We start from the raw sequence: 21,105 nt of genomic DNA, 5'->3' as shown, positions 1-21,105 counted from the left end.
AAGTCTGGCTACATCAATGCAGATTTCCTCTACAGATGCAAATCTCTCCACAAAAAGACAGCTTTTTGGTTATTCTATTTCCAGCCATTCTGAACAGCCACCTTGAAATGTGTCAAAGAAGTATTTTTTGAGGTGAAATATTTTGGTTTCCTTCAAGTTCTTGGGCTGGGAAACATATTTGGGTGCATCTTTTCCCTCTAACCCCATCTAAAGCTTTCAGGGAACGCAGATCCCATCTCTTTCTGCTTAAGGGCAGCTGAGTAGCTCACAGCTGGGGAGCGAAATGCCCTAAGTAGTGGTGGGATTTCAGGCACCTGGAAGTGGTTAATGGAAGCCGAGTTTCTTTCTGGTGCCCCTAGAGCACACTGTAAAGGAAATTCTTAGCTCTAAGTGGAGAATCCTGGTTAGGGGTGCGTAAGTAGGGAACAAAAGCCTTGTGCTCGGCACTGGACATCAGTTGCTTTTCATGTTTCCTCATTTAATCCTCAAAACAACTCCTTATGACAGAGTTTCTGGTCCCCATCTTACAGATAAACAGAAGTTCAGAGAGAGCCATGAAGTTACATGAGATCCTCTACTTCAGGTGATCCATGCAGCGTGGGAACCGAGGCATGGTGTTGGTGGTTACTAATGTGCAAAGTCCCAGAGCTTCTTCATCCTTGCTCCAGCGTACCCAGGAGTCGAGCCGGTATTTGGACAGTTTTCCTTGAGTTTCCGCTCACCTTATGAATTCCATCATGCCGTTCTGCCACACCCGAAGGCTCCCCCACTCCCCGTGAGAATCTGTCCCACGGAGAATGGGACACGAGGAATGGTCAGGAAAGGCAGATGCAAGATACACACTGAACATCTTTGCTGTCGATCAAGGTTGCCGGCGCCAGAGTCCTCCCTAAAGGAGAGACCTTCCTTCTCAGTGTGGCTCAGGGAGTGGGAGGTGGGATCAGGTGTAGGGACCTCATCGAGGTCTCATTTGGTTTGAGAATGTCTGTATTTAGGGGAAGAAATCACAGGATGAGTGTCTCAGGGACGCTGGGGAATGGTCCCCCGTAAAGGACCCAAGACAGGGCAGCCCTGCCTGGGCAGGAGTGGGGCACAGAAAACCCTTGGGGGAGCAGAGCAGCGGAGAAGAGGCCCGGGCCGGCCAAGACTGCGGAATGCTCAGGCCCGAGCCAGAGGGAGGTGGGACCGAGGGCTGCGCGCTTGGGCGAGCCGCCTGCAGCCGCGGCCAGGGACAGGGTCAGGGTCATGAGGGCTGGATCGAGGGGAAGGAGGGGGGTGGGATGGGGAGGGAGGTCGCGGGAGGGCATCCCGCCCCAGAGGCCGGTCCCACGGGGGAGGGGAGGAGCCGGAGTTGCTGGAGGGGGTCCAGGAGGTGGGGGTGGGAGGAGGTGGGGGCCGCCCCGCGAGAAGAAGAGCGGGAAGAGGCTGACAGCAAGGCCAGGATTTCAGCTGCGGGACGGTCAGGGGAGACCTCCAGGCGCAGGGAAGGACGTGAGGAGGGGAAGCGGGCTGGGGTGGCAGCCGGGCGGAGGGGCAGCTGCGCAGGCGGAATGAGGAACGCCTGTGCTCTAAGGCGACCACCCTGGCAGCTCTTCACTGAGGGGCCTCGGTTTCCACATCTGTCGCTTTCCGGTCCCAAGACCACCAGGATCGACGGGGCTCTCCGGGAGGGTCAGCCCCTCCGGTGGCCCCAGTCATGCATCGGGGACGGATCAGAAGGGCTGGGAGAGGGGTCGTGGGGAAGGCCCCAGAAAAAAGAGGAAGGAGGGAAGATTTTGCCGGAAGCGGGAAAGCTAAGGGCTGGGCGGCGCGAGACCCCCATTCCTAGCGACTGGGGCGGGCTGGTGGCACGCGCGGCAGACCCCGCGCCGGGAGGGTTAGGCCTCCCGGGACTCTCACCCGTCCGGGCCCTCCCACGTGTTTAGGTCCTCCCAAAAGTATTCGGCCTCCGGCCCCTGCCCCTTCCCCCGGCTGGCCTGGACCTCGGGGACGCGGGTGGGGGGACCCCGTGGGAGCAGGGGGATTCCGGACGGGGAGAGAGTCACGGTCGGGGAGAAGGCTGAGCGGGGAAAGGAGAGCGGGGCTCCGGGGACGGCAGGGGGGAGAGTGGGTAGTGCCGGAGACCCAGGGAGAGACAGAATGGGCAAGTGGAGGGTGGGAGTGGGAACTGACTGATTCCTGGCGTGGGCAGGGAACTTTGCTAAAACTGCAGGCCCCAGGGAACAGCGCGGGCAGGGTGGGAGGGAGCGGAGAGGACCAGGCGGACCCCAACGTCAATTTGGAGAAAGGGCCATTTCCAGGCTCCTTCACCTCTGCCCAGTGTTCTACAGGCCTGGCCCCCCCCCCCAGAGCAGGGCGCGGGAGGTGGCGGCTAGGGCTGGCTCAGAGAGCTGAGGGGCGCACACCCGCTTCGCAGGGCCAGGGTGACAAGGAAGCATGCGACGGCTGCTGATCCCGCTGGCCCTGTGGCTGGGCGCGGTGGGCGTGGGCGTCGCCGAGCTCACGGAAGCCCAGCGCCGGGGCCTGCAGGTGGCCTTGGAGGAATTTCACAAGCACCCGCCCGTGCAGTGGGCCTTCCAGGAGACTAGTGTGGAGAGCGCCGTGGACACGGTGAGTAGCATGGCCCCGGCGGGAGCGGGGAGGGTCGCACCCCGGGAGACCAGGGCATTCCCAGGAAGCGGGACAGAAGTGCCTGGGCTCTGAGCCCCAGCCCTTTGGAGAAAAGGCCCCTGTCCAGCCTGCTGGGATGTGACTGCGTGAGGGAGGTGCGGATCACACCAGGGCTTGCTCTGCACCCTCAGCTGGCTACTGGCCATCCTCTGCCTGCCTGTCTGTCCGCAGCCCTTCCCAGCTGGAATATTTGTGAGGCTGGAATTTAAGCTCCAGCAGACAAGCTGCCGGAAGAGCGACTGGAAGAAACCCGGGTGCAAAGTCAGGCCCAATGGGGTGAGTGAAGGGGTGTGAGAGCAATGGGCGCATGCTGGGTGTGAGTGCATGGACTTGGGGTTTGGGGTGTGGGGCACATGCCTGGGTGTGCATGCGTGGAATTGGGAGGTCCATTAAGAAGGCCTGAGGTTAGAGACCCCACTGTGAAGAGCCTCCTTAGAGGTGGAGTGGCTCAGCCTCAGCCCAAGGTTGTGAGAGTGGCTGGTGGGAGCTGGGGCCTGGCAGACAGGAAGATGGTTTGGTTACCCTGGACTTATCTTCATCAGAGCAGGGCTCACCTCTGTCAGAGTTCCTCTCTCAAGCATCAGGGCCTGGGTGGAAGGAGCCGGCTGTGTGGGTGTGTCTGGTGCCCTCCTAGCCTAGCAGGGCTCCAGTCATCAGTCACAGTGGGGGCAAACCCTCCACCGTGGGGGTGATGCCTGGGCTGGGAGTGCAGTGACTGTGTTCTAGTTCCTGCTCTGTGAGCACGGCCTGGGCTCTGTATTACACGTTCTGTAAAGGCCCCAGTTCCCTCTGTCAGCTCAAGGAGGGCACTGGACTATAGCAACGATTCACCAACCTCAAATCAAATCTTACAAGAAAATCTAATAAATAGAATAGGTGACAGCTGAGCCACTCTGGAGGCGTTGGGTGGGAAGAACCCATCGGAGGTTTCTTGCCTTCACACGAGCATAAGCAGACAAATCCATGCATACATCACACACCCATCCACCCACACTCCTGCATACAAACCACATACATGCATGTTCATGCATGTGCCACACAACCCATCTGGGAAGGACTCCTGCCTGCACACACATGAAAGTTCCATGGTTTGAAAACTGCATGGGTCTGACTTCCGACATTCTAGGGTGGCTGTGCCTGAAACCTGCTGGCCTGCATGACCTCTTGCTCCTGGGCTCGAGGGCCTAGCTGGGGATCTCGTCCCATGATGGGCAGCCCCAGCTCCCACCCTCATGATGCCCAGGCCTCCCTCACCCCTTTCCATTGCTCACCCCATGCTCTCCGCTCCCCCACAGAGGAAACGGAAATGCCTGGCCTGCATCAAACTGGGCTCTGAGGACAAAGTTCTGGGCCGGATGGTCCACTGCCCCATAGAGACCCAGGTTCTGTGGGTAAGAAGGGGCAAAGGTGCAGAGGTGGGGACAGGGCTGGGAAGATGGATGGAAGCTGAGCCTATGGGCCGGTCCCGAGGCAGAAGCTTGGCCAAGGGGGAGGGAGGGCAGTGGGGGCTAGAAGGCGCTGTGCCTAGTTTGGACATTCTCTAGGGGATGTGGAGGTGGGCCTGGCCCAGGATGCTGGCAGCCCTCCACTGGCACTGCCTGCCCCACTCTCCCGGGCACTGCCCGCCCCTCCTATACTGCCTGAACAGTTTTGGGTGCTGGCAGGAGCCTGAGCACCAGGAGACCCAGTGCATCAGGGTGCAGCGGGCTGGTGAGGACCCCCACAGCTTCTACTTCCCTGGACAGTTCGCCTTCTCCAAGGCCCTGCCCCGCAGCTGAGCCAGCACTGGTAGGCACCAGGGGGCAGAGAGCACCGTCTGGATGGGGCCAGCCCTGGGAATGCTGAGGGGCTGGGCTGGGCTTTGGGAGCCTGGGAGGGGACAGGTCAGGAGCCTGGGAGGAAAGCTGGGGCTGGGGTTGAAGCACCCTCCCCCACCCCCAAACCTGTTTCCCTTTTGTCTAGAGCTGCATGGCGCCTCCAGGACCGCTGCCGGTGGTAACCAGTGGAAGACCCCAGCCCCCAGGGAGAGGACCCCGTTCTATCCTCGGCCATGATAATAAAGCTGCTCTCCCAGCTGCCTCTCAGCTCCTTGTGTTGCACATCTTCCTCCTCAGTGTAGCTCAGAGGTGGCCAGACAAGGCAGGGGGACAGGACCCTTCCTGTGGGACCCCTTCCTGTGGGCAGGGTGAGCAAAGCCTCCTGTGCTCCAGAGCCAGAGGTGCCCCCATGAAATGCCAGGCAGGGATGCAAATGAAAACAGAAGCATTTAATAGATGTGTGGACGAGAACGGGCAGAGAAGGTATGGGAGGGAAGTGCAGGAGCAGTCTGGAGAGGCACATTTGCAAGGTAGGGGAGTCCCGCTTCCTGGAGTGCTCTGGGCCACTCAGCCTGCCTACTCTCTCCCAACAGCTGGGACGGGAGGCTGGCCCATCCCTACCTTTCTCGCCTATAGCTCCAGGAGGAAGTACTTCCTTCCACTAAGTCGCAGACTGGAGCAGCCCGGAGTGGTAGCAGCTGCGGACACAGGCTCACGGGTGGTGGGAGCCCTTACACCTGCTCGAGGCCCTTCAGTGTGTCCTTGCAGCATGTGGAGGGATGGTGGGGAGGGGCTGTTCTTAGGATAGGGAAACAGCAATAGCCCAGTATGCAGGGCCAGTAACCAGTGTGAAGCAACCAAGACGAGTGTGGGGGCAGGGAGGGTAGCTGGGGGCAGTGAGGCCACCTGCCAGGCTGTCCTGGGCCATGGGCCATGTTCAGAAGACAAAGGAAGAGGTGGGGCCCGCAGAACTGAGTGCCTGCTCCGCCTGAGCCAGGCTGTCGCTGGCCTGGCAGTCCAGGTCCCAGCACTCCTGCAGTGTGTCCTGGAACTGCCGGCAGGCCTCCTCCAGGATGGAGCTGCTCCGGCTGGGCCAGGACTCCCAGTAGCCTGGCTCCACCCAGGGCTGGGCCTCGGTGGCTCTGGGGCCTGGACTGGAGCTGGGACGCAAGGAGCTGTCCAGGTCTCGGCACAGCTGATAGAACTCACTACCGCGCCCAATCACACGCTCACCGTCAATGACTTTCAGGCCAGGCAGCAGCTCCCGGACTGCAGCCCAGTAGGAGGGGCTGGCACAGAGCGGGTTGCTGAGTCGGGCCAAAGGGTCTCGGAGCCGCAGGTACTCCAGGCATGGTAGCCTGGCCAGACACTGCAGCTGGCCCGGGGTGGCCAGTAGGTTGCCTGCAGCATTGAGACTCTGCAAGTTCTCACAGGTGGCCAGTGGCTCCAGGCCTGTCAGCCGATTGTTGGAGACATTAAGCACAGCTAGCTGGCGCAAGGAGGCCAGCGGGCCCAGGTGGGTGAGCGCGTTGCCTGATAGGTCCAGCCACTCCAGGCCCAGGCACTCCCCCAGGCAGCCCAGGTCAGCCAGTCCTAAGCCACGCAGCTTCAGCAGCAGGATGGACTCCAGGGAGAACTCGCCTGTGTGTGACTTCAGCAGCTGGGGTGTGATCTGCAGCCCACCAGCGTCTCCCGGCTTCTCCCCTGGAGGCTCCATGAGATGGAAGTTGGTTGGGATGGCCTGGGCCCTGGCAGGACTGTCACAGGGTTCCACTGGGGGTCAGCCGGTGCTCGCCCCAAAGCAGGCACCTTCCACTCTCCCCAGGCCAGTGGCAGGAGGCCTGGTTCCAATGCCCTGCTCGAAGCCAGCCAGTCCCTGAGGAGAGACAGTCAGTCAGCAGGCGGCACTTTCTGTGTCTTACGCAGCAGGTGACGGCAGGGAGTCTGACCCTGCTCTTACCATGAAAACCAACAATCTCGGCCAGGCAAGACCAGACTGGGACACAGGCCACAAAAGCCATCTGAGTGACAGGGATGGGGTACAGGCCTAACCCAAGGGGAGCAGCCCAGACTGGCCCCGGCTGGTTAGGGCCATGCTGGACAGATTCAGGCCCAATATCACCAGTTCTTCCCGTCAAATCCAAACTAGGGGCAAAACATCATTATTTTACCTTTTCAGTAACCACTCACGATCCAACCCTATTAATTTTGGGGTGTTTTTTAAACCGTTATTTTTGAATAGGCAATAGGTAACCACCATCATCAGTTTCTTTTGTTTTCTTTCTGGGATGATCAATGTATATGCAATGCAAATGAGAGCACATGTGCCTTGTTTGATTCACTCAGTATTACTGCAATTCTTTCTAACAGCAATGAATTCAAACTTGTTTCCAGATTATATGGGCCAACTGGTGCCTCTGGTTGGAGCTGTAGAGCATAAGAAGTTGGCCTTTAGTCCTAAAGGAGAAAACTGAGGTCAAGGTAGTGAAGGGACAGGGAAGGCTGGGGTAAGTGGCCTGGCTAGGTCCCACACCCTTGCTCCCACCACTTCACTGCCCACCAAAGCTAGCTCTTTTGCTCTGGCCTCAGCTGGACAGATCAATGGAACAGCACTGATATATGTGCCAGACAGCATGGTTCCAGCTGCAAATACAACATAAATCTCCCAAAGGGCAGGCTGTCTTGGAGGGAGGGAAGGGTGGCTCCAGAAAGCCGGGAGGGGCACATCAAATTGCCAGGGGCTGCAGGACCAGGTGAGTCCAGGTGCCAGCGCATGACTGTGGCACAAAGCAGGGGTGGCCTGGTGGAGGGACCTCAAGATTTAAGCAGTGAGGAAAATAACAGACCTCTTCCAAGCGCAGCTTTCCCAACCTGGCAGACTTTGGCCAGGCCCAGCCCCAGGAGTCTCACCCAGGCCGGCAGGGTGATGCCTGCCCTGCAGATTTGATGCAGGGTGTTGGTGACTGAGTTTACATATCAACACTTTTCATTTTCCCCTCTCCAAGGAAACCAGGCCCAGAGCCTGGTCCACTTAGCTCCTCCCACACCATCAACAAAGATATTTACTATGTTCCCAACCAGGGAGCTGGCGAGGATGTAAACGGTCTTGCCATCCTTATGTCCTCTCCACCCCATCTGGGAAGAGGAGTCCTTGTGCTTATGGCCCCCATTTCCTTATCTAGCTCCCTTCTAGTCTGCAACACTCCAGCTCATTCTCTTTTATTTATACCTCAAATATTTATACATACTTTCCAAAAGGGACTGGAAGCATCTGCCAAGAAGTGTGGATTCCCTCAGTGGGAATGGAATCTTTTGGGGTTTGTAAACAGGGAGTGATGCAATCAACTTTGCATTCGATTAAAGCTGCTCTGACCCCTAAGGTGGGGGGTGCAGGAGGAGCACCAGGCACTAAAAATCTGTCTGCTATGAAAACAAAAGACACAGGCCCTAAGGAGGGGAGGAAGCAATGGGGAGGAGGAAAAAGAGCCTAGGACAACTGGGCAATCTTGCTGGGTGACTGTATGCCAAGGGCTCCTTTTTTTTTTTTTTTTTTGAGACAGAGTTTCACTCTTGTTGCCCTGGCTGGAGTGCAATGGCGCAATGGTGTGATCTCGGCTCACCACAACCTCCACCTCCCCGGTTCAAGTGATTCTCCTGCCTCAGCCTCCCAAGTAGCTGGGATTACAGGCGTGTGCCACCATGCCTGGCTAATTTTTGTATTTTTAGTAGAGATGGGGTTTCACCATGTTGGCCAGGCTGGTCTCAAACTCCTGACCTCAGGTGATCCCGCCCGCCTCGGCCTCCCAAAGTGTTGGGATTACAGGCGTGAGCCACCGCATCCAGCCCGGGGCTCCCTTCTCAGACATGTGAAATGCAGGTGGGACAGGTTGGAGACAAGAAGACATCCAGCTATACAGTACTCAGCTTGAGTGAGTGTGGCGTGGGGCTCAGGAGGCAGCTGGAGCTCTAGGCTGGAGGGATCCAGGCACCATCAGCAGGGAGATGGCAGCTGGCATCAAGGAGGGCATGCAGTGCATGGGGCCAACCATGCTGGGGATACAGAGCTCTCTAAGAACTCGCAGGCCTCTCTCCAGGAGCAGGTACCCCTCCCACCCACCCACTATTTCAGGAGTGAATGTGGAAGATGTCCTATGCACAACGAGCAGCAGAGGTGGAGGCTGACCTATGAGGCTGAATGAACGAGTCTGTGAAGGATTCTGCCAAGCAGCCAGAGGGAGGAGAAAATGGAAGGCTTTTAAGGAGTGAGACCAACACTACTAGGATGCCCCACTGGACTCTGATGAGATGAGGCTGGAGACACAGCCACTGGATGAGCAGTCCTGGGCACAGGTGAGGCCAGAGTGGGACTGCAGAGGTTAAGTGAATGCCCTGAGGAACTGGGTCAGTGGCTTTTTAGATGGAGATGATGGCTCAGCAAAGGGAGAGACCAAAGAAGCAGGCAGACAGAGGCAGGCAACTGTGCATGCTCACACCAGGAACATGGTTTACAGAAGAGGAAACGGAGCAGAAAGACCCCACCGGGACAGAAATCGGCCCTTCCCTGTTGTCCTCCAACACACAGCCCTGCACCAGTGTGGCCCCATCCTGCCCTCACCACGATGCAGACCTGGGTCTTGGTGATGCGTCCCGCAAAAACCTCATTCTCTTGGGGGTCAGTGACCTCTGCTGTGTTTCTGGTCCATCACCTGCACATTGCAAACAGGTAGCCTGGTAGGACTGAGAACCAGCCGGTGCCCACCTGTGCAGACCCAACTAACATCAGGCTGCCGGCAGACATAAGGAGGATGGCTTCCCGCACGTCCACCTGCTTCAGCACTCCTCCAGAAGGAGCCGTCCTTGTCCTAACTATGGAAATGAAGGGAACAGAGACCTCCTGGCCTAGCAAGAGAGTCTGGAAAGAGGACTGGTGACAAGGATGGCATTTGGGCCCTTTGAGGGAGGCTGAGAAACAGGGAAGATGGTCCCAGGCCTTGGTGAGTGTCTTCTACCTGGGAAATGATGACCACAGGGCAGAGCTAAGTCTAGGGGGAGGAACGCTTCAACCCAGAGCAGCCTCGGGTGGACTGGAGGCTCTAACGCTCTAGAAGAGGGCTTCCCAACCCTGGCATTACTGCCATCTGGGCAGGCTGAGCCTTGGTTGTGGAGGCCGTCCTGTGCATTGGAGGGTGCTGAGCAGCATCCCTGGCCTTTGTCCACTAGACACCAACAGAACCACTCCCCTTACCCCACTTGGAACACCTAAAGATGCCTCCAGACATTGACAATGTCCACTGGGGGACAAAACTGCCCCTAGATGAAAGTGAAGGTTCTAGAGCCCAAGCCCCCTGGTTCGGTGCCATCAAGCTCTCTCACCCTCTTCCTTTCACCCCCACCCAATCTTCTCACATTCTTCTCCCAAGCCTCGCTGCCTCACCATTCTAGGCCTCCCAGTCCTCTCCCAGAAAATGAGCCCGCTCGGTGATGCCACAGAGCAGAGCCACCATGCCACTTCCAAGAACAGTTCTGACTGCTCGAGGATGGAGGCACAGACATACATGCTGCCCAAGGCAACCTGAGGATGCATCACATTCTCGGATCCTCCCCACTCCGACATGTGAGTCAGGATCCTGCGAGTGAGGTGCAGGACACTGCAGGGAGAGATCCAGCAAGCCCTGCCCCTCCTATCCAGATGCAATGGCTTCAGAGCCAGGGGCAGTAGTGAGGCCCCTCCCCCAGACAAACTCGGCCCCCTATCACCTGCGAATGTGTCCCCACCACCCCATTCCCACACCTAGTGCTACAGGCAGTGGAGTGATCTAAGCAATCTGGAGGCCAGACTTTAATTCAAATCATACTACTCCAGTAATTAAATGTTTACAAAACTTTAACAGGTGCAATTATTATACTGTGAAAATGAAAATATCACATACTAAACAGTACCTAGGGTATGATCTCAATGTAAAAGAGGGAAAAATGTCAAACTATTGATAGAGGCTATCTCTGAATGAAAGGAGTATAGTTAATTTTTCCTGCTTCCTTATATTTTCAGTAACATCCAAATGTTATAACGAATTGGTCACAGTGAAACACAGGGCTGACAACCCATCCAGAAGAGGCAAGGGAACAGGCTCCTGGGGCTGCCAGCCAGTGAGGGGACAGTCTGTCCCCTCACCCCCATGGCCAGTGACATGCTCCAAGTTAGGCCTGGAGCCTTCCCCTGCCTCTTCCGACTTGCATCTCAGCAGCCACCCTACCCAGTGACCAGGACCCCTTAGGCTCCCTAGTTGCAAGTCTTGCTGGGGTGATGGGCCACCCCCTTCCTTCTTCTCCCACCCAATCCCACCGGTTCCTGGATTCCAGGCCCTCAGCTCTGCCCTAAAGGAACTCTGAGCAATCCATGATGAGCGTGTGCTACACACATCCTTTCTCTCTTCCAAATAAGGGACTTCCCTTTTAAAAGTGGTCCAGGACAAGCCGGGGCAAGGGTGATGGCAGACAGGGTGTACAGCCAGCCGCCTGGAGCCCAGGAGAGCTACTGAGGGTGCTGTCACTGAAGGAAGAAACCCCAAGATTTCCAGTAGTCTGGAAATAGACTATTGGTAAGAACGCCATTTGAGGACTGGCATCTCAGCTCTCCTAGCTAGCTGGTCAGTCCCTTCAGTCGGTTTCTCTGGCCACTCTGAAATCCCCCAAAAGACTGGTGTGTGGGAGTATGTGTGCAATTCCCTCTGGAAATGGCTATTCTACCCTTGGGATTTCCTTCTCCCTATACTGAAAGCCTCAGAAAGCGCTGCAATAGCTTATCCAGGCCCCCAAAGGCTGAGGACATATCCCACCTGCCAGCACATGCCCACTCCACATCCTTGGCCACTTTTTGAGAAAGCAAGCCTCTTAAGGGCATGTATCCACTTATCCACACAGACAAGGTGTATGCAAGGACCTTCACACCCACTCATGTTTTAACAGAGCATCACATGTACAAAGCCAGGTAGTACAAAATTCACAGTCACCTACGAAGAGAGTAAGCCTTTTCTCGGAACACACCGCTAGACATAAAGGAAGTAATGGGGAGATGGAAAATGACATCTCCCAGAAAAAAAAGTATGGCAATCTGTCAAGTGAGAAACTGACCCTTTCTTACCAAATAGGTTTAAGATTCTGGCCATCAGCATGTGGCGCCCAGGATGCAACACCCGGCTCTCTGCTTTGACCTACTACAGGCAGGGGCTCTCTAGGAGTTCACGGGCAGGGTGAGCACCGGCACCTGCCATGTCTGCCATCCCACCCTGAGCGGACTGCAGGGTCTGTATCCCCTTGGCCAGGTCACCACTAGAGCAGACGAGGGGAGGCGGGGTGTAGCTGGGGAACTGCTCCAGGTTGGTCTTCAAGAAGAGGAGATGCTCAATGGCCTCCACCTTGAGAGAAGAGTTTTGCTCTACAAGGGTGGGGCTGTTCAGGGAGGCAAAGATGCCTTCAGAGAAGGCTCCTGTCAGGGGTAAGACAGATAGGTGGTGGCCAGGCTTCTCGCTTCTTCTCCCAGTAAGCCAGGGCGTCATCCTGGGCTCCAGCGGTCTCATTCTCCCACAGATACTTCTTGACAATGACGCTGGCCCAGTAGCTCTTGGAGGCCAGCAGCCCCACGCTCTCCAGCAAGCCCTTCTCCCTCTGGGCCAGCAGGAAGGCCCCAGAGCGGCCGCTGCTCTGCAGAGGCTCCCCCTGGCTCCTCCCCTCCACCCCGGAGCTCTTGGCTACCCTGGTGGAGTCCACGCACAGACCCCTGGGGCTTTGCAGGGGGCTTGGGGCAGTCAAAGAGTATTCAGACACCCTAATCTCCTTCACCTTGTACACGAGGACTTGCTTCCAGTGGTCAATGTTGGCCCCCACGACAGGATGGCCTCAATCTTCCCCTTGAAGCAAGGGTCCAGCAAGGTGGCCAGAACAAACTCCTCGCGGTAGAAGAGCTTGTTGAGCTGACAGTCAGTGTAGAGCTGCAGGGCCAACCCCTCAGTCAGCCGGATGGCTGCGCCCCCCTCCCTGACACTCTGCTCCTTAAAGTGTGCGTGAACCTGCTCCAGGAAGATGTGCAGGTAGCGTAGCTGGGGCAGCACATGGCTCAGAGAGGACTGCAGGAGCTTGCTGAGGCTGTCTGCCAGGCTCCAGAATGTGGCTGACAAGGCGACACCAGCCTTCCCCAGCTGGTGCCTGCCCTTGTATTCTTGAAAGGGGCTGCTGCCGCTCCACCAGCCACTCCAGCAGGTGGTAGGCCGAGACCCAGTGGTCCAAGAGCTCCTCAAAGGGCTGGTGGGCTGGGAGGCCGCGCTGGCGCTGGAACTGGGTGAGGAGTCCCTGGGCCTCCACAGAGCCTTAGAAATGGCTGCAGGTGGCTCTGGCAGTGCCCAGGATGATCTGGACACTGTGATGGTGACACAGAAAGTTTCTCACCAGGGAGTCGAGGCAGTGGGCGAAACAAGGGATGTGGGCACAGCCCTCGCCCTTGGCCGCCTGCTCCAGGCTGGGGCAGCCGCTCGATACCAGGAAGGCCGCCCACAGGAAGCTACGGCCCAGCCACAGGCTGGCCTGCTCCAACACCTCCGGCTGCCAGTCCTCCGCGCTCCTTCCAGGGGCAGGCCTCGCACCCAGAGCAAGGTTCCCAGCATCAGCCCTTGGAACTCCAACCAAGCTCTATCCAAATGCAAATGAAGGCAGCTGGGGGAAATCGCTCAGGAGCCTACAGGCTTTGAGGCACCACCCCTAGAATCTCCAGCTCTCAAAAGTGGCCTGGACAGGGAAGTTGTTTTCCTTTTTAAGAAGGACAGGTAATCATAGTATTTCCCATGCTGGAGTGAAATGATTAAGCGTGAGACCAGATAATGGACCCAACCCACAGCCACTACCTTCTGAGGGAGGAAATCCATCACGGGCAGGCCAGGCTTTATTCACATCTTGTTTCCTCACAGCCCACTCTTGGGACAGGGTGCTGGGAACTGTCCCAAGCAATGGGTGGCGGAGACAGGCAGACAGTGTGGCTGGGGGACCGCTGCAGACCTGCAGCTCCCACACTCACCCCACCCAGCTCCGGGCCAGTGCAATGGGACTGATTTGCTCCCTTGGATACTGTACCTCGGTCCCCCATCTCCCAGGTGTCCACAGCACTAGCTGTGTTACCCATGCGTCTGTGCATCTTAGCTTTTATTCCCCTTAATGTTGTTTGTGATGTTGTCTACTTTAATCTCGGTCCCTCACTCCTTACTCTTCCCAGGTACTGAGCAACCTCAGGGATAAGTCGGCAGAAGCTCCAGGCCTGCATAGCAGGATACTTCTGGTTGTTTTTCTAACCACGAAGAGCAACTATATGGAGGACCAGCCTATTGAACTACCTCATGTTTGCCACAGACTTGGCTTTTCTGCCACAGTGTCCTCCTGAAACCCCCCCACCTTCAAAATGTTTCACGGGAGACTAGGTTTCAACTGGATTGCATCAAGACTTGATCTCTGGCTACTGGAAGATTGAAAATTAGACTAAGGTGCAGAGACACCAGGGGACACCAAGGTTAGCTGAGGGTTTCCTAATCCTAGGGCATGGGACTTGCTTCACACACCAGATCCGTCCTTCACTGGATTGTGCTAGGCCTACCATCCACAACAGAGGGTATGTGTGTGTATTCGTAAAAAGCGTGACTTGGGAAGGCTAAATTTTAAGACCAGTGCCCCTGTACCCATCCTGTGCTGTCTAGGGAAGGTATATGAAGCAAGGACTAAAATTCTTAACGTTTCCAAATTCTTGGGTTCAAGGGAGCCCTCTAAGGAGGGCCTCTTCATGTGGTGTGCACAGCCAGCGTCCTGCCCTGCTGCAGCGCTGATTCAGTATCACGGTAACTAAGGAGAAAAGGGGGCTTCATTTACATGCTATAGGATCACTGCAAACCTCCCTTGCTGGGCTGGAATGGGACAAGCATGATAGAATGTGTTCAGGGATGCACATCTGATCCTGGGTTTGTTTCCCCCTGATGTTGCCCCCTCTAGTTCCTGTATTTGTCTGGACTTTGTAGCAGTTGTTGACTGCTAGGTGGTCTAGTTTGTGTAACTGTACTGTGTTGGTCTTTCTCCATGTTCTTTTGGGGTTTTATTGTTTACAAACTTTTTTGTATTTTTTTTTTTTTTTTTTTTTTTTTGAGACGGAGTCTCGCTCTGTCGCCTGGGCTGGAGTGCAGTGGCGCGATCTCGGCTCACTGCAAGCTCCGCCTCCCGGGTTCACGCCATTCTCCTGCCTCAGCCTCTCCGAGTAGCTGGGACTACAGGCGCCCGCCACCACGCCCGGCTAATTTTTTTGTATTTTTAGTAGAGACAGGGTTTCACCGTGGTCTCGATCTCCTGACCTCGTGATCCGCCCGCCTCGGCCTCCCAAAGTGCTGGGATTACAAGCGTGAGCCACCGCGCCCGGCCCAAACTTTTTTGTATTGAGAGAAAAATGGCCAAAGTATCTTTACAGAAAGTTCTGAACCAGGCAAAAAGGATGTAAAACATGAGTTTGGGGGACCCTCATATTGAAGTAGGGATTTTCAACTATCCTTTCTTTGTGTTTCCCTTCCTCTATTTCCTATTTTGGACCAGATCTTCTGCCCTAAAAACTTGACTTCTACTGTACCTTCTTCTCCATTCACCTACCCCAAAAGAAAACCTACATACCCACACACGCACATATTGAATTCTCGGGCTATGTCTGCAACTGTTAAATGATGTATGAGAACAACCTGAAGAAGTTAGGAACCCTCCATCGCTTGTTCCCACCCTGAGTCAATGTGGTTCACCCCAAACACTGAAGACACTACTTTATTTGGATGGATCAAACCTACTTAATCCGTAATCTCAAAGAAGGGAGAAGCAACCGGGGGCCTTCCACGTAGAAGTGGGGTCAGGAGACCAGGCAAAGGAATATGAGTATATATCCAAGTCACTTAGGAATTTTTATGCAAGTGCAAGAAACTTTTTTTTTTTGAGACAAGGTCTTGCTCTGTCACCCAGACTGGAGTGGAGTGGTACAATCTTGGCTCACTGCAGCCTCAACCTCCCAGGCTTAAGCGATCCTCCCACCTTAGCCTCCCAAGTAGCTGGAACTACAGGTGTACACCAACACGCCTGACCAATTCTTTTTATTTTTTTGTAGAGACAAGATCTCAGTATGTTGCCCAGGCTGGACTCCAACTCCTGGGCTCAAGCAATCTTCCTTCCTTGGCCTCCTAAAGTGCTGGGATTACAGGTGTGAGCCACCACGCCCGGCCCAGTGCAAGAACTTATGTCAAAGTGGCTACAAGATTGTTTAAAAGGAGAGAGATGAATGTAACCCCATGTTTACTGCTAGAAACCAAAGCTTTACGTGAAATCTTGAATTTAGGGGCAGGGAGGGAGGGTAGAAAGGCTTGTACCTTCCCTGATCCCTGCCCCTCATTCCTGAACTGCAGGAGACCAGGGCCCCTTGGGCTTTGGTTACTCCATTTCTGGGATGCATCTATTGGATGGTCGATTTTTCTGTACCAGGTACTTCCTTTCCCATTTTCTAATCACTTTGTAACACACACGCTGACCCTTTTCACTTCCCTTCTCCTTTCCCTGGAAAGATATAATGAATAAATAAAGACTTACTGGTACTGAAACTCAGAAAAAAAAAAAAGATAAAAAAGATCTGACAATGAGTGATGTTAAACATTACTCACCAGGGTAATGTTTAAAAAGGGTCACCAGAGATGGCAGGGCTGCCTATAACAGGTGACAAGATGGCTAAGAAGGCTCAAGCAAGACTCTGGCCAGAAAGAGGAGCTCCTCCCAGCCACAAGAACCTCAGAAGGGTTAAGTGGCAACAACTTCGAGCCCATCTCGCAAGAACTTTCAGCCACCAATAAATCCAAGAACTGAAGGCCTATTGCAAGGTGACGCTTGTGGAGGGGCTAGGTAAAGCTGCAAAGGAAACACAGGCTGCTGTCCTGGGCCCACAACTGCTCTCAGATGTCACACTGGAAGGGACTTAACTCTCACTTCATGACTGAGGAAACTGCAACCCCAGAGTGTGAACATCCAGGCCTCCACAGGCTGTCTGCAGAACACAGTCACACTCCAAAGTCGTTTTTTTTTTTTTTTAGACTGGGTCTTGCTCTGTCACCCAGGCTGGAATACAGTGGCATGATCTAGCTTGTTGCAACCTCTGCCTCCTGGGCTCAAGTAATCCTCCCAACCTCAGCCTCCCAAGTAGCTGGGACTTCAGATGTGCACCACCACACCCAGCTAATTTTTGTGTTTTTTGCAGAGACGGGATTTCACCATGTTGCCCAAGCTGGTCTTGAACTCCTGGGCTCAAACGATCCCCCTGCCTCAGCCTCCCAAAGTACTGGGATTACAGGTGTGAGCCACTGCACCCAGCACACCCCAGAATCTTCATCTTAAGACCTACCCAGTTACCCCAGGACACCAATCTTGTTCTGTTTCCCAATTAGCTTTGTCTCATCATAAATGCTATACTCTGTAGATACTCTTGATTCACTCAATCATTTAACAGAAATTCATCAAATGTCTACTATGAGCCAGGACTGTGCCTTCAAGATATGAATAGAGGAGAGTAGCTGCCTGGTTGGCACTTGGGGCTCAGGATGAGATGACAACCTAAAAATGGGCTCATCATTAGACCAGGCGGAAAGTGGGGTACGGTGCTATAAGGCGGGGAGGGATCCCTGGGGGGCCCCCAGGCTGACCTACTGAGAAACAGGGTCTATTACACTGAAGAGCTTAGACCCGTCTTGCAAGGTGTTGTTTACCTTAGGCTATTGCTGCACAATCTTCAATCCTCGCAGACCCGTCAGGTAGATCTGGGATTTTGTGTCATCACTGGTACAACAGTAACACCACCATGTTCTCTTCCACAGAAGTACTTTAGGATGACAGTGCAGTTGGCACTGTTGAGAGCCAACCTTGAATTCAAATGAATCTAAAACGTAAATTTTAAAAAGAAAGTCATTGATAAATTCCAGCACTTTATAACTAAGAAGTTACTTGTGGCTGGGTGTGGTGGCTCACGCCTGTAATCCTAGCACTTCGGGAAGCCAAGATGGGTGGACTGCTTTGAACTCAGGGGGTTGAGATCAGCTTTGGCAACATGGCAAAACCTTGTCTCTACAAAAAAATACAAAAAAATCAGCCAGCTGTGATGGCCCGTGCCTGTGGTCCCAGCTTCTTGGCAGTTTGAGGCAGGAAGATGGCTTGAGCAGGGAAGTGGAGGTTGCAGTGAGCCGTGACTGCACCACTGCACTCCAGCCTGAGCAACAGAGCCAGACCCTGTTTCAAAAAAAAGAAGTTACTTGTGACACAGATCACCACAGCTGACAACACATTGGAGGCCTACAACCACAACAAGACAAGATTCCAAGGGCTTCTAAGCTGAGGCACGGCCTTTTGGGCTGCAAGCCTGCCCACAGTCCATCATCTGGGCAGCAGTCAGGAAAGCGCCCTAGCCAGGCCACATGGGAAGCAGGCATATCCCTGGGAGGCAAAAGGGAAAGAGGGCCAGGCCAGGGTGACGGCAGGGCAGGGTGATGGCAGAACGGGTGGAGGAGACTGTGGGGAGAGCTGTTCAGGATGTGGCCCATGCCTAAGCCTCAAGTGGAAGAGGAGGAAACGATGGAGACTCCACAGTGATCCTCTTTACTCACACAGGTCCATGTGGGCTATTTTGGGGCAAATCTTCAGGCAAGTTTCTAGAGAAACTGAGGGAAAACACCAGAGGGGGCTGCCCAGGTAATGCTGACAACACAGGGAGGTGAGAGGATGAGCAGATCTCAAACGTGACTGAGAGGCAGAGGGGAGAGACAAGGAAAAACCAAAGTAAAGTGAAGTTAGGGAAACCAAGAAAAGACTTTCCAAAAGCAGTGGTCAGCGGGGTCAAAGGTCCCTTCAGTGGGCGGTACAGCAGGAAGTGGGGGAGAAGCAGGAACTGGGAATGCTGGAGGTGGGGATGGGAGGGAAAAGGCTTGGCTCTGTCCCTAAACAGAAGGTGCCCTGGGAGGAGCGGGGAGGCGAACTACACAGGGAAGAGAAGCTTCCTGGAGAAAGGGATCCAGGGCACAGGCGGTGGAAGGGATTGGCTTCAAGAGACCAGGAAGAAATCTCATTTTTCCTGACAGAGAAAGTAGGATGGGTCTGGTGGCAGGCAAGTCCCGGAGGGCTGTGCAGAAGGGAAGTGAGGCAGCTTATGCCTGAGAGCCAGGCGTGTTGATTGCTCAGGGGGAACCGTACATCTGTAAAGGCAGCCAGCGGCTGGCTGAGTGATCTGGCTTAGCCTGGGCTGGGAAGCACCTCCGCACACTGGCTCAAGAAATTAGACACGTTCTTCTCACTGTTCTTATACCAAGCCTTTTCCCAAGTGCGTGCCCAGAGGAAAGGGGCCACTCTTCTACTTCTCTTGTGCCTGCAAGAGAAGTAGAACCCCACCCTGGGCATTCCATGATTATGCCAGGCCTTTCTCACTCCTCACTCCACCCAGTCCCTCCAGACCCTCTGCTCTCAACTCCAGCACTGCGCGGGGAGAGTGTCTACTCCACCCCCACCAGGCAGGGGATTTTAAGCACCTGCTGGGCCCTCAAGTCTCATCTTCCTCCACAACATCTGTGAGAAGATTGAAAGGTGGTGAGAGAAAGGGATTGGAGGAGGTGAACGTGTGAAAAGAGAGCAAGCCATTGTATGTTTTGGGGTTTTGTCCCACATGCAAATTTGAGTACTTATAAAGTCTAAGCAAGATGTTTTAAATAATAATCATGCATCATTAGGTTTCATACTGTGCAAAAAAGTGACACAAGGGGAGATCTGTTACAAACTACACGGCAGCAGTCTGCTCCTTTCTGGAAGCTTAGGGCTAGCAATGGAGTCAGAGCATGGCATCCAGAGCCCATCTCTGAGCACGGCGGTGATCCTGCTCCAGCACACGCCTCGGTTTCCTGGTCTACATTATGGGAATATAACAGCACCCGCCTCATGAGATTGTTAGGGTTAAACGAGTTTAATTAATATCACAGTATTTCAGGGCAGTTCTTGGCACAGAGGGAGAGATGGGTAAGGGCTGGCTGTTCCAGAAGATTGTGGCCTCTCCCAGTGTGTTTCGGCGCGGGGGTACGGCTGGCCCAGGAGGTGGCTACCCGGGGCCGGCACGGGCCCCGACAGCCGCCGCCTTCCCTGAACCTCGGCGGCCCAGTCCCCGCTTACCTGAGGGGTGGAGCCGGCAGCCTGCGGAGCCACTGGCCAAGCTGGGAAGTCCGGCGCAACTCCGCACCGCAGAGCCGGTGCCTCCTCTGCAGGTAAGAGCCGCAGCCCCGCCGCCCGCCGCCTAGCGGCCCCTGACCCCTGGGCCGCGCGCCCACCACCCGACGTGTTGGCCAACGTGCTTCTCCCAGCGCCGCAGGCCTGAGCTCCCGGAACGCGCCCAGGGGGCCTGGCCAAAGGCCGCAGTAGGCGCTCTGGATTCCGGGATGCGCCAGGGGTTAGTTCCGGGAGCGCAGCCTGCGGGGGTCTTCGCGGGCACCCCCCGCCCCGCAGTTGGTACGTTCCTCCTGCCTGCGGCGCCTGAGTGCGCAGGCGTGGGCAGCGAGGCAGTGCGGCCGGAAGCGAAGGGGCCGTGAAGTCAACAGTCGGTAATCGTTTATCGGTGCGGCCTTAGAGAAAGGACCTCCAAGCCCTTATTCAATACATGTTGGGTGGTGGTCACAGGTGCGAGTCTCCGGGCAGATGGCGGCCTAGATTTCCTCCCGGACTCGGTGGCACCCAAGGCCCCCAGCACGCCGGCGCTGTGCGTGCCAGGCTGACCGCCCGAGTGCGACCCGGGCCTCGTCCGCACGTGCAGATGGAAGGGGCCACAAAGACGATAAGGATCCAGGTCTCCCCGCGTGGAAGGCTTATCTATGGGTTCAGGAAACCCACCCAGGGTGTCTCCTGGTGTTACCAGAAAGGGGTCCTGATCCAGGCCCTGAGAGAGGGTTCTTGGATCTCATGCAAGAAAGAATTCAGGGCAAGCCCATAGAGTAAAGTGAAAACAAGTTTATTAAGAAAGCAAAGAAATAAATGGATGGCTACTCCCTAGGCAGAGCAGCTCCAGGGCTACTGGTTACCCATTTTTATGGTTATTTCTTGATTATATGCTAAACAAGGGTTGAATTATTCATGAGTTTCAGAGAAAGGGGTTCCAGCAGTTCCCGGAACTGAGGGTTCCTCCCCTTTTTAGACCATATAGGGTATTTCATGATGGTGTCATAGCGTCTGTAAACTGTCATGGTGCTGGTGGGAGTGTCTTTTAGCATGCTAATGGATTATAATTAGGGCATAATGAGCAGTGAGGACCACCAGAGGTCCCTCCCATTGCCATATTGGTTTTGGTGGGGTTTAGCCAGCTTCTTTACTGCAACCTGTTTTATCAGCAAGGTCTGTATGACCTGTATCTTGTGCCAACCTTCTGTCTTATCCTGTGACTTAGAATGCCTAACCTCCTATGAATGCAGCCCAGTTGGGCTCAGCCTCATTTTACCCAGCCCTTATTCAAGATGGAGTAATTCTGGCTTAAACACCTCTGACACTGGGGTAAATGCCTGTT

General features: G+C 55.1%; 3 protein-coding genes and 1 long non-coding RNA gene across 6 annotated transcripts; 1 reads left to right on the top strand and 3 right to left on the bottom strand.

Annotated features, from left to right (window-relative positions):
- Window positions 1-555: 555 nt before the first annotated feature.
- LOC115837970 lies at window positions 556-2,468 on the bottom strand. Its single transcript, XR_004033023.1, has 2 exons — window positions 2,406-2,468; window positions 556-783 (listed from the first exon to the last, which is right to left on the bottom strand). It is a non-coding gene; the product is annotated as an uncharacterized LOC115837970 (long non-coding RNA).
- On the top strand, window positions 804-4,754 carry RARRES2 (retinoic acid receptor responder 2). Of its 3 annotated transcripts, XM_030826122.1 has the most exons (6): window positions 1,386-1,491; window positions 2,417-2,610; window positions 2,842-2,946; window positions 3,966-4,061; window positions 4,335-4,458; window positions 4,633-4,754. In XM_030826122.1, exons 2-5 carry the CDS (start codon window positions 2,437-2,439, stop codon window positions 4,446-4,448), a joined length of 489 nt encoding a protein of 162 aa, XP_030681982.1. In that variant the 5' UTR covers window positions 1,386-1,491; window positions 2,417-2,436; the 3' UTR covers window positions 4,449-4,458; window positions 4,633-4,754. The 3 variants fall into 3 exon arrangements, with proteins under 3 accessions (XP_030681980.1, XP_030681982.1, XP_030681981.1); XM_030826120.1 differs by lacking the exons at window positions 4,335-4,458; window positions 4,633-4,754 and having other exon boundaries at window positions 804-1,491; window positions 3,966-4,311; XM_030826121.1 differs by lacking the exons at window positions 1,386-1,491; window positions 4,335-4,458; window positions 4,633-4,754 and having other exon boundaries at window positions 1,500-2,610; window positions 3,966-4,311.
- A 161-nt stretch (window positions 4,755-4,915) lies between these two features.
- LRRC61 (leucine rich repeat containing 61) lies at window positions 4,916-20,255 on the bottom strand. The gene is made up of 3 exons (XM_004092762.2): window positions 19,728-20,255; window positions 17,291-17,460; window positions 4,916-6,363 (listed from the first exon to the last, which is right to left on the bottom strand). Exon 3 carries the CDS (start codon window positions 6,202-6,204, stop codon window positions 5,425-5,427), a length of 780 nt encoding a protein of 259 aa, XP_004092810.1. The 5' UTR covers window positions 6,205-6,363; window positions 17,291-17,460; window positions 19,728-20,255; the 3' UTR covers window positions 4,916-5,424.
- ZBED6CL (ZBED6 C-terminal like) lies at window positions 11,941-12,607 on the bottom strand (the record flags this gene model as incomplete). Its single annotated transcript, XM_030826123.1, is given in 2 exon segments — window positions 11,941-12,358; window positions 12,361-12,607. Coding segments are annotated over 2 exon segments (645 nt in total), but the record flags the coding sequence as incomplete, so codon positions are not given.
- Window positions 20,256-21,105: the final 850 nt, after the last annotated feature.

The sequence above is a fragment of the Nomascus leucogenys genome, chromosome 13, assembly GCF_006542625.1.
Source record: "Nomascus leucogenys isolate Asia chromosome 13, Asia_NLE_v1, whole genome shotgun sequence".
NCBI classification, from domain to species: Eukaryota; Metazoa; Chordata; class Mammalia; order Primates; family Hylobatidae; genus Nomascus; species Nomascus leucogenys.
Note: the sequence above shows the minus strand (reverse complement) of the source record. Positions and strands in the feature narration are given on the sequence as shown.